The sequence below is a fragment of the Centruroides vittatus genome, unplaced genomic scaffold (assembly GCF_030686945.1).
Source record: "Centruroides vittatus isolate TY-2023 unplaced genomic scaffold, ASM3068694v2 scaffold_861, whole genome shotgun sequence".
NCBI lineage: Eukaryota > Metazoa > Arthropoda > Arachnida > Scorpiones > Buthidae > Centruroides > Centruroides vittatus.
The window spans coordinates 9172376-9185795 of record NW_027122718.1 but is presented as its reverse complement, the minus strand read 5'-3'; the positions used below and the strand labels follow the sequence as shown (position 1 = coordinate 9185795).

The 13420-nt window shown below is 25.0% G+C and overlaps 1 protein-coding gene across 1 annotated transcript in view; it reads left to right on the top strand.

Moving 5' to 3' along the window:
• The window catches only part of Naa35 (N-alpha-acetyltransferase 35), a 44426-nt gene that overhangs the window by 30147 nt on the left and 859 nt on the right, over positions 1–13420 (top strand). The window contains exons 13-19 of the mRNA XM_067288265.1: positions 497–603; positions 825–990; positions 3189–3367; positions 5340–5425; positions 8056–8177; positions 9426–9689; positions 12009–12089. Of these exons, the coding sequence (XP_067144366.1) occupies positions 497–603; positions 825–990; positions 3189–3367; positions 5340–5425; positions 8056–8177; positions 9426–9689; positions 12009–12089 (1005 nt within the window). The remainder of the gene's footprint in view (positions 1–496; positions 604–824; positions 991–3188; positions 3368–5339; positions 5426–8055; positions 8178–9425; positions 9690–12008; positions 12090–13420) is intronic.

The window sequence follows — 13420 nt, the reverse complement described above, 5'->3', positions numbered from 1 at the left end:
AAATAATTCTAGCAATTAATTCTAATAAATCTTATAATTAAGCTTCTATGATAAGTAAATTATATTTTGACATTTCTAAAAGAAATAACACAAAAAAAAATGTAGTTTATATTGAAAACATTTATTTAGAAATCTTTTATGTTCACTAAATTCAATATTATTTTTCAATATAAAAAAGTAAATTTGAATGCTTGATCATTAAAACTTATTTATATAGTAAAAGGAATACAAAATAAATATGTTTAGTATATATTAATATAATAATATATTTCGTTAAAGCATACTTTCTTACATTTTTGTTACAAAAAAAAAATGAGCTTTAACATTGAATTAAGAAAACCGGGTTTTTAGATTTACAAATATTGCTTTATTTTAATGTTTAGATAATTTCTAATATTTCTTTGAATGGTTATTTTTCTTTTAACATTTAAATTCTTATAGAATGTAAGTATATTGATGATAATGTATAATTTTAAATTTTATTGAAACACTGAAGCTGTTATACCTAACACAACCAAATAAGGTGCTTGGATCACAGCCTATGGTTGAAATTTTGAGAGATGCTGTTCGCAGCTTTATAAAACCTCCTGCTCTACTTCCAAGGTAAAAGTCACCTTGCTTTACATGATTTTACTTCATGTGATTCATTCTTGGAAATAATTAATCATGTAATGTGAGGGATATACTTGTATTAATTTCTAAATGTCTTTTTATTTTATTTGATACCTGCTCTATGTTAATTTATGTAATGAAATTATCTAATGTTTAAAAAATTTATTAAATATATTTTATGAAATATTTATAATGCAGATTCATTAATCTAGGTCACCTCTCATGAATAATTCTCAAGCTAAAGAATATGTAGAAGGTTTTCTTGGACACTGTGTTCGTCCATTTTGTAATTTACTTCAAATTTACGGACATAATAGAGCTAGACAGAGAGACAAATTAGCTCATTTATTAGAAGAATTAGCAGCATTGCAAGATGAAGTAAGATCCTGTTTTTTAATCTTAATTAAAATAAAATTTTAATATTAAACTAAATTATAAATCATTTTACACTTATAAAATATATGATTTAGTCATATATTTTATAAAATAAACAAACCAATTTTTGTTTTATGTGAAATTTCAATAATACTGTAGCTTTAGGAATTCATTTATTTTGTAAATTTAACATTGCTTATATATAGATTTGTAGATGGTTATTTATTTAATTTACACAATTAATTATGTAGTTTATTGTGCATATTTTTTATTCCTATTAAAAATATTATGTATTTAATGAATACAAATTAGAATTGAAAAATCTATTGAAAATAAAAGATTTCAGTTCCAGGACTATATATATATACACTTAACCTATCGAATGTTTAAATCTTCTGTTGCCTGCAATGCCATGTTGAATTTTCATGGATAGCAAAAATTACACATTTTTGAAAAGAATAATTCTGGCTATAGTATCATCTGAAATTATTTTTTTTATTTATCACAAACAAAATAGATATATTAATAAATGTAATAACCAACAAAAATTATATTTTGAAAGTTAGTTTTAATATAAAAATTATAACGACTAGTGACATCTAGTTTCAAAAACATTCTGAGGCTGTAACGAGATATCTCAGGTCAGTTAGTCGAGGTCAGAGGTCACGACCTCAAAATATCTTAGGAATAACATAGGATAGGTTAAAACTGAATACAGTAGAGCATCAATTATCTAACTTAGTTGGGGACTGGGGTTGGTCGGATAACCGAAAAGTATGAAAAAATACATTATTAGTATAGTGTATTAGGCCTGGTTTAAATACTGGCCTCCCTTTCATGGTTGAGCCAGTGCTGCCAGCTAAAACATGCAAAAATTTAACAAAAATAATATTAAAGTAGCCAAGACAAAACCAAATATTGTAACGCCACATCCCTAGTGGACATTTGAATTTGCCGACTAGAACACGGTCGGTTAATCGGGGGTCGGATAATCGATGCTCTACTGTATATATTTATATGAATTATAAAGTCCCAAGAATTAATTTACTTATTCAAATAATTATGACCATACAAATAATTTTGGATCATTTTAAAGTTTTTATCCTTTTTCAACATTCCAACCAGATACAGATGATTAACAACATGAAGATACAAACAGTTCTTTGTTAAAAACTGATGTTATGATATTAAAAAACACATATACACTATATATTTGATGTCAAGCTTTCCTTTGAGGATCCCATGATAAAATGACCCAAAACCATTTGTATGGTCATAATTATTTGAATAAGTAAATTAATCCTTGGGACTTTATAACTCATGTAAATATGTAAAACTGCAATGAATTCCCAACTTTCCACCAGGAGTCTGCAGATGGGTATAAATACAACAAAAATAAAAAATAACCTGAGCTATATTTTAAAAAATTTTAATACTGTGTTGTTGAGGTCAGATCCTTAAAAACATATACACACTATACATTTGACGTTGACCTTTTCTTTAATATCATATTGTCGGTTTTTAACAAAGAACTGTAGGTCCACCAGTGGCCAAGCGGTCTTCATACCCTGAACACTGGGAGTTTGGTCGTGGTTTTGTGCCTCACTCAGTCGGGCTGGCCACATGGAGTTTTCCAGGTTTTCTCCACATCTGTAATGCCTAAATAGAGGCCAGTTTTACTTAAAAGACCTCCCAGAAAGGCATCCCTTCTAGGCAGATCGCCCAAGTGTTGCGTTGCCATAACTTAACAAACAAACAAACAAACAAAGAACTGTTTGTATCTTTATGTTGTTAATCATCTGTATCTGGTTGGAATGTTGAAAAGGTATACTTTAAAATGGCTCAAAATTATTTGTATGGTTATAATTGTTTGAATGAATATATTGTTTGTTTTATGACTAAAAACAATAACACAAGAATTTTGTATATGAAAACTACTAAGTGTGTGCATTCAACTGTGTGAAAAATGCTGTAAATACATAAATATGCTAATTTATATATGCATTTTTCATAGAAGGGAGCAATTGAATTGTTCTAATAACAATGAATTTTATTTATTTATGCTTTTATTCCTTTGTAATGGATTCCATTGCAAAATTCCTGGAATGTAATTGTCAAGTCTTGCAATTATTTTTAGTAATTATGAAGATATTGATATTTTTATTATCCCTTTTTAATTAAGTTTTGTTTTGTATACACAGGCTGACAAGGTAGATGCATATTTACATAATTTATCTGCAAAAACTGATAATCCTTGTCCACATCTTGCTTGTTTTGGAACGTGGATTCTGTATCATACATTAAGAGTTATGATACAATATATATTATCGGGATTTGAGTTAGAGTTATATTCTGTTCACGAATATACATATATCTTTTGGTAAGTTGTTTATTGATTTTAATAATTTGATTATCAAATATATTACAATTAACAACACATTAGTATTAACTCTAATTAATTATCAACAAATATAAAGTAATTTTGTTTCTTTCATAAAATATATGTAATATATACATATATTGCTGCATGCAATTACAGGATTTAACAATAAGATTTAAATAAATTTTGAACATCTAAAGGAAAAATTCATCAAACATATAAAGTAAATTAAACAATGTATTGCAGTTAATAATTTTATAATTAAATATACAGAAATTTAAATATTATATAAATTCTTTAAATTGTAAAATAACTGTGCAAAAAATGTAAAAATATCATCAGTCTCGAAGTCAAGAATTTGTTTTATTGAATTTTATAACAAATGTTATAAAATTTCTAGAAAACATTATAAAAGTGAAAATATTTTTTAAAAATTGTTTAAGAAGATATTTAGTTGCTACATATTGTTAAAACAAGTTACAGTTAGTAGAAAAATGTTAAAGATAAACAAAATTGTTATATAACAGATTTATTTAGTTTCATATACAGTATTTGTGAGGTGTGAGGTTTTAAGACAGTCACAGTCAGTCTTGAACAGTTGGCCTATGCCAATTTTTACATCTACATAATACAGGACAGACCTTGTTAAAGATCACTGTTGTGGATCTGGAATGGAGAGTGACAGCTCTCTTAAATTACTAATAATATCATTCATTTAAAGTTAAACAACTTTAATGGGTTTACATTGAGTAAATTACATCTGAACATATTTATACATCCAACAATTTGGACACAGAAAGAATGTTTGACAAATTGTCTCTAGTGGTTGACCATTAAAATAACATTCATAACAAAATATTTCAATTAGGACTTGCAATTATTATCCCATTCATTGTCTTGAATTGCAACTACTGATTTTCTTTTTCCCTAAACTGATGAGATTTTCAACCTATTCTTTTTATATCGATTGAGCTTTGCAAACTTAAACTAATCTATTCATAAGTGAAGTTTTTTCATCTGATGGTCAATTCAAATTTTTCTGGTTGGTTCTGGAAAGAAAGATGACATATTGGTGTTAGCTAGTGAAAAAATCTCTGTATGATGGAAGATGTTACAGTAGAAAGTCGTTTATCCGAATCAATTGGGGACTGGGGTTGTTCAGATAACTGATTTTTCGGATAACCGATTGCGTACGAAAAAATATATTAACCTGTCCGATGTTGAAATTTTTCTTCATTGCGTGTCGCTTTGTGTTGAATTTTCGTCGATTTTAAGCCTAACGAAAATTTTTATAATAATAATCGAGACTATTGTATCGTAAAAATTTTTCCTTTATTTTGTACAAACAAAATAAATATATTGAAAAATATAAAAAGATAAAAATAATACTTTAGAAGTAAATCTAGTATCAAAAAAGTTCAATTCAGCGCGACACAGTTCGACTGGAAAGTGTTCGGATAACCGGTGTTCGGATAAACTATTCTCCATTGTATATGGAAAACACGTTAGGTTTAGAGTCATAAAATTAAAGAATAAAACAAAGCATTATGTTGATTAATAATTTTGTTCTCTTGCATATTTATAGTTTCATTCCTAACTAATTTCAAACATGCCATTTATTTTAAATCTATATAAATATAATAGTTAAGTGGCAATTTAATGAAAATATATCATTAGACAATAATATTGCATTTTAGTCAAATGTTTCAAATTAACTTTGTTATTAAATATTAAATATATAAAGTTTTAAATAAATTTAATCAAAATTAAGTTTTAATTAAAATAAATTTTTAAAAAGTGTAATTAATATACAGTAATTAATGACATATTAAATATATTTGCATGTGTTTTTTTCTTTTCATAAAAAATTAATATTAAAATAGTTTACTTGTTATTTGATATTAATTAGATAAATATAATAACTGAACATAATCCACATCTTTAAATTAAAATGACTTTTATTAAATATTAGGTATTTATACGAATTTCTCTATGGTTGGATGGTTTCAGCATTATCTCGTGCTGATAGTTTTTTGATGGAACAAGACTCTAGAGCAGGTATATTATGTGTTCTACTTTTATATATATATATATATATATATATATATTTCTTTAATTTTTATATAATTTATAGAATCAAACTTGATATTAAAAGTCTGGTAATTGTCTAGTATTTCAAGAAATCAATTAGTTGTATTAATTATTAATTCAGTTTTTATTCTGTATTAATTAAAAAGGCTAAGGGTGAAGATGCAAAGATTTTACTTTTGATGTGTATATAATTTTTTCACTTTATTATATGTTGTGTAATCTGCATTTGTTTAGCATGATGATGACAAACAAATGCTTATTATTGCCTTCTGACTATTGAATCTTTGACATTTGAAACAGCAGGATGACCTTTGTCTACCTATGAATGCCTTAACAAGTACTTTGCAAATGGGATCTTCAATCTTTGTTGTGTTGTGAGTACTTTTGAAGTGATAGAGCAACAGTATGAAAATATGTTATTTTACCTTTACAACCTGATGTAAAGAAACTAGAAACCTTAATATGCTTTTAAAAATAATTGCAAAAATTAAGAAAGCCATCTTCAGATTTTTATTCAAGAAAAAATCAGAGAAAAATTAAAAAATGTTTAAAAAAAGAACATTGACTAAATGAAAAATTAATAACCTGTATTTAATTTTGTGTAAAGTTATTTACATTTTACATTTCTAATGAAGAGAATTTGAATACTAATTTATAAAATAGGTTTTTGTGTATTTGCAAAAATCTGTATATTGCAGATAAAATCTCACTATTTCTAGCATTAGTACATTCACTTTTATCATTAATTGTAAAATGGATTAAAACAGCTTCATCATAATAATAGAAATTAAAAATCCATCACTTGTAAAAGTTACTGTAATTTAAAAAAAAAATTTACAATAGAGAGTGAAGTGAATGTATTAATACTGAAGTTAGTAAGTTTTTAATCACAAAAGATCTTACTAGATACGTAATTTATGAAGTAAGCATTTTGTATTTTGATAAAATTGTAAAATTTAAACTAATACAATATAATTAATAATTTAATTTATTAAATTTGTACAGGGTGGTTATAATTAAAGTTGCCCTACTCAGACCTGTCTAGAGCCCATTCTCGTGGACGTATTTGATGAAACTTGGTATATATGTTATACAGACCATGGGGAAAAGGAAAATGCAAAAAAAATATTTAGTTTGAATTTTTACCACTAGGTGAAAAAATGGCGCATGAAGAACAAGAAACACAAAATGGAAACATGCAAAAGGTTTTTATTCACAACATTTGTTCAATGTGCAATCCATTTGCATCAATTACATGTTTCAAAACGCCTTTCAATGCTGTAAGGTGTTTTGAACATGTGACTGATGCAAATGGATTGATTTGTAAGGTGTTTTGAACATGTAATTGATGCAAATGGATCGCACATTGAACAAATGTTATGAATAAAAACCTTTTGTGTGTTTCCATTTTGTGTTTCTTGTTCTTCATGTGCCATTTTTTCACCTAGTGGTAAAAATTCAAACTAAATATTTTTTTGTATTTTCCTTTTCCCCGTGGTCCGTATAACATATATACCAAGTTTCATCAAAATACGTCCACGAGAACGGGTTCTAGACAGGTCTGAGTAAGGCAACTTTAATTATAACCACCCTGTATATTAATATTCAGTTTTTTCTCTCTTTTTGAGCAAAGGTTTTTACACATTGAGCTAGGTCATTTTAAGTTAGTTTAAAACCTGTACCTAATAAGAGATCTTTGCATATAATAACAATTTTTCTTTTAATAAATAGACTTATTTCTTTTAAATAATATTTGCTGTGCTTTAATGATTTACACATTATTGATGTAAATGAAAAATTTTAATTATGCTTATAGGATATAACACTATCAGCATTGATATATTTGATATTACAGGTGCATTAAATGTGTTATACAAATAAATAATGTTAAAAGTCATAATAATCAAAATTTGAGACAAAAGAATTATTTAATACAGTGAATATTTGGTTACAACAGAATAATTTCTTTGAAAATAAAAGAAATAATCTTTATTGAATTTTTAAATATTCAGGAGTATGATGGCAAATGTCATCATTTACTATTTAAAAATTAAAAACAAATGTAGCTGAAGGAAAATACACATTTAGTTACTTTCATTTCAAGTTTAGTTCTAAGTGAAATATATATTATTGTTTTTATAATATAAGAGTTAATTTTAAAATATGTGTCAATGATATTTCATTAATTGCAAAACATTTAATCATCAAACAATGCTAAATTTTTAAATTTTTTTTTATATCAGAAAGACCATTTAATTAATTAAAAGTGAGGGTTAAACTTGAATGATTAAGCCGTATTTCCAAACATTAGAGTTTAGGTTAGTTTTGGAGTCTAAATGGAATAATGTACCTGCCAAAATTATAAGAGTTGTGGAAAATGTAGCTCTAAGTCAATATTTTCTTTAAACATTCTAAATTATTTATTACTAATTAATTAATTACAGTTATAAAATATTTAATATGCATTTAAAATTTGTATCATTTTTATATTGCATTTGACAGCACAATATAAACACAGTACTTATATTACATCTGTAATTTTAATGTGTAACAACAAAATTTTTATCATAATAATAATTTTTTTATTAACTAATTAGAACAACAACAACAAAAAGGAAGAAATTCAAAGAAAAATAAAAAGAAGAAAAGACCAAGACCTCATGGAAGAGAAATTATTCTTAATCAAGCATTACAAAATTTATGTGGAGGTTATTATAAAGTAAATATTTAATGTTTCAGTTTATATTTAATTAAAATTATTGTCTTTTTTTTTTCATCATATTTAAATCATATTTATATTTAATGGTATGATTTTCAAATAAAACTTGCTAATGTTTTAATTGAATAGTCATAAAATATTAAACTTTTAATGATATGATTAAATTCTTATTGCTGTTTATTTTAAAGTTATTTTATTTATAGTTATTATTAGAATATCAATGCTAACTTTAATATTAAACCAAGCATTAATCACCTATTAAAGTATTACTTTGGTAAGAGGCTAAATATTAATTTTAAAACTTGGCTCTGTAAATGATTAATGCTTGATTTATTATGTGAATAAGAAATTACATAATGCATCACATTTTTATTGTCATCATATAAGTATAAATGATTTTTTTTTCCAAATATTTATTTTAAAAAAATCAAAATTATTTTGTTTTTTCAAAAATAAATATTTGAAAAACTTATCTGCTTTAATTTTTTAATTAATTTTTCTTTGTTTTTTTTTTATTGTTAAATACATTTCACTCTACTTGTGTAATTGTTGCATAGCCACAAGAGGTAAAAGCATTCCTATACAGTTTAACTGTATACAAAATGAAAAGCTGAAAACAGAATTTAATACTTAAGATAAATCAGTGTAAATGTAATAATGGACTCAATTATTATAATACTGTATAAAATTTTTAAATTCACAAGACAGCAGCTATTGTTTTCAAATTGTTTTGCATTATAGTCCATTTGTATAGGATTTCACTATTACTTTTCATTTATTTCTTGATCTTCCAAAATCAGAAATAGGATAGTTTTGATCACATTAAATTTAAAAATATAAGATTTAGTTTAAAATGTGAAACTTTTCCAATATCTGTAAAAACATTATCAATAAATTGAACAACAATCAAATATTTTTTTACATTGAAAGTTTATAAAATTCATTGATATGTATAATATAATCAAATTTCAAATAACATTTCAAAATATCTTTATGATGTAAAATATTTAAAGTAATACTTTAAGGTTCTTATTTTCAATGAATTTGCTTTTTATTTTTATGCATTTTTTAAATACTTTAATTATTAATTATTTAAATATTGTTAAAATCTTTTTTCCATATTTTCTTATTTATATTTGATATATTCAATTATGATGAAGATATTGCATATTTTTATGACTGTAGTAAATAATTAAATATGTTTACAAATAATAATTTTTATATTTCATAAATAAATTTTTGATTTAGGCTGTAGCAGGATTTAGTTTAGAAGGAAAGTTAAAACAACCATCTGTTGAATTTGATAATGAGCAAGTAAGATATGAACATCGATTTGCTCCGTTCAACAGTGTTATAACACCACCGCCAGTTCAGTACGCTCAGTATTGTGAAATGACAGATTTAACTCATTATGTGCCATCACCAACTCCAGAAGATTTGTATATTGCCGCATGCAAGTGTTTCCAACATTCTCGAATGTTGTTTGAAAGTATTCCTGAACCAAATGATGAGGTAAGTATTCATTAATTTTTTTTTTTGTAATATCCTACATGAAATCAAGAATGTAAAAAAATCAACTGAGTATCATTAAACATATATATACAGTAGAGCATTGTTTATCCAAAAGCTTTCCAGTCGGACCGTGTTGTGCTGAATCGAACGTTTTTGATACTAGATTAACTTCTAAAGTATAATTTTTTTGTTTTTATATTTTCCAATATATTTATTTTTTGTACAAAATAAAGAAATAATTTTTAACGATACAATAGCCTCGATTATTATTATAAAAATTTTCGTTAGGCTTAAAATCGATGAAAATTCGACACGAAGCAACACACAACAGAGAAAAATTTCAACATCGGATAGGTTAATATATTTTTTCGTACATAATCGGTTATCCGAACAACCCCAGTTCCCAATTGATTCGGATAAACGACGCTCTACTGTATTTCAAATTTTAAGAACAGAATTTATTTGTATTTATTTGTTGAAATCTGTTGTTGTTGTTTGTAATCCTATGCATCAGATCTGTTGCATTATGTTGAAAATTTTTCATCTATTTATTTTTTGATCCCTTATTCTATTGTTTTTTGAACCTACACAGAAAGTTTAGTTTTACTGTGTATAAACTTTATTGATATTTTTCATTACAAATATAAATATTATACATTAACTGTTTATTTTTAATGAAACTTGCTAAATTATTTTTATGTAAAATGTCATTAAAATAATTTTTTTTTTTGCTATATTTTTCATTTTACATAATGCATAATGTTCAGTTTGAATATTGTATTAAACATTAAAATTTAAACTACAAATTGACATTTTATGATATCAAAATAGTATTATTATTTAGTTAAAGAGATTCAGAATGTCAATAACAGCTGTATTATTTATAATGTTTTTTACATAGTTTAAAATTATAATCTTGTATGCTCAGTTTAAATTAATGACTCTAGTATAACTGACTTTTCTACCCCACATTTAAATATTAATCTGAGATCAATTATTAAAAGATATTCAAACAAAATGCACATTTTTGGAATAATTTAGGACAAAGATTAATCATAGGAGTAAAATTGAGAGATTTAATATACAGCAAGGAGCATTAAAACATTTAGAAAAGTATTTTTATGATGCATGGATAGAACATTGCTATCAGTAATAATTGATTTCAAATGTTTTCCCTCTTACTAATATAGTAGAATTTTTAATGTCATTTTACTTAGTTTATCATTTATGAGATGTATAAAAATCTGAGATTATCACTTATTTTATTGCAGTTACTATCAATCTCTCTTCATATTTTGTGGTTTTAATCATTACCAAGCAGTAATTGAGATTAAAATTGCTTCTTACTTACATATAGATGTAGCTGCTAATAAGTATATTATCAATTCTGCATTTACCGAGATAGAGAATTGTGTCACTATTATTTTTAAATAACTACTTTGTTTGTTATTTATAAAAATTAATAGTTACTTTTAGGAGAAATAGATCTTAAGATCATAATAATCAAATTTTTTCTATTGGAATTATGTTTATTTTGGATGATCCTGAGAATTTCTTTCAATATGTTGTTAAGAAGAAAAATAGAAATAATTTTCAAAAATGTCTGACAGTTAGTTAACATTTTTGTAATAATAATAATTATATGAAAATGAAGCTGAATATTTATAAATTCAGTTTATCAGTTAATAAATTGTTAAAATACTCACAAATTTTTAACAAATTTATTCTAATTCAACATGAAAAATCTTATGTAATGTAATACCTTGGTTATTGTTGGTTCTATTTTTTTCACAAAAAATTTCTTTGTTTTCGTCGGCGTGTTCACTCAATCTCCTGCTAATTTTGCAAAAACATAGAGCGACCCACGTGTTTTTCTGCTCAGTGTGGCATTGTTTCTCATGTGAGCATTACCCCACACTTCTAGCCAAACAATTCCATTGCTTTCCTTTCCTTTTAGCTCCATCATGGGACCAAACAAAGTTTTCAGAGCCATAGCACTTTGAATGCCATGTTAAATGTTTATTTATTCTCTACATTAGTTTTTTATATTCATTTTATATTAATTTCTTATTATTTTTAGTATTATACACAATATTTATTCTTTATAAAATGTGTTTTGGTATGTATTTTGGAGTGTCTAGAATGAATTAATTGGATTTACATTGATTCATATGGAAATAATTGCCTCGGTTTTTATCGGTTTTGGATTTTGCCAATTGTTTTTGAATGGATTATCGACAAAAACCGAGATATCACTGTATATATAATTTGTTGAAAATGTTTAGAATTAAAAAATTGCTATTCTGTTTATTGTTTTAGATTATGTCTATAATGAAAGTAGCAAAAACAAATTTCATTGTGATGAAATTATTACTTAGTGGACATAAAAAGCAATCAAAGGTAAGACAATTTAAAATATATTTCAAAAATAAAAATATCAAAAATACTTTATTCAGCTTTCATGCTATTCTTGATATTATGCGACCAAAAATAAAAGTATGGGGGCACTCATTGGAAACCCGTAAAAACTTATAAAAAGTATAACTAAGAACATTTCTAAACATGAGTACCCTCGGGCTTATATTTTTTTATATTGTTTGGTTGTAACATCAAGAATATTGTAAAAACTGAAGAAAACTTATTTTTTACTTTTCAGTTCATTCATGTGAATAATTTCACATGCATAAAAATATTTTGATGTTTATATACAATAGAATCCACTTACTGTGATCGATTTGGAACTTGCTTATACTCATGATGATTATAAGAGATAAAAAATGAGTGAATGCAAGTAAGATAGATTAATGGAAATTCTGGTTTTATTGAACGACATTAAAACCCTGTATTAATTGTAAATCAAAAATTATTGTAGAATTATGTTGCACTTTATTCTGTATTGTGTTGTCTTCAATTTGAAGATTAAACAATTAAGGATTTACTAAAAATCCTCTTTTATTTACAAAAACTTTAGTTTATATATATATATATATATTTACATGCAAAATGCATTTCAAACTTTATGCTCCTTTTTAATTGCTTTATTAAACTCCAAGAGACCTTTATTGATGTATTTTAGTATTGTAGATGTATTGTAGAACCATATTGCAGTAAGAGAGGATTTTAAAAAAGGATTTAGGTTTCTTAATCTTTCCTTGATGGCAATACAATACATTAACAGGGCATGTTAAAACAATTATAAAATGTATAACTTGAAGATTTGTTAATTATTATTATTAATTAATAGTAATTCATTCAGTGTTTGCCTGCTGTTTTTTGTAGTACCATCTTTAATAACAATTGTTAGCATGTAATTGAAGAAAGAAATGTCAGTAATTTAGCTATTGTACTCTGAGCAAATAACGATGAAAACAATAACTGTTGTATGTTATCAATAATGTGTTAAGAGGCTGATAGTGTGAAAAACAACTTAAAAATGCCTATTTATCTGAAGATAATGATAAGTATAATTGAAAAATTTGATTACAAAAGTAAAACTTTTATAAATGCATTTTAACTTATCAGTATTAGTGTATCCCTAATTGTATAACCTTAGATGGCTAATTATAGTAGCTGTGATTACACAATAAGCAGATTCTACTCTATATACATAAACATTCATCTACCATTTAATAATTGATATTTAAACCTTAAAAATAAGACATTCATTACAAATAAAAAAAAAAAAAACTTATTCTTATAGCAATATTCATCTTAATGTAAATAAAATTTAC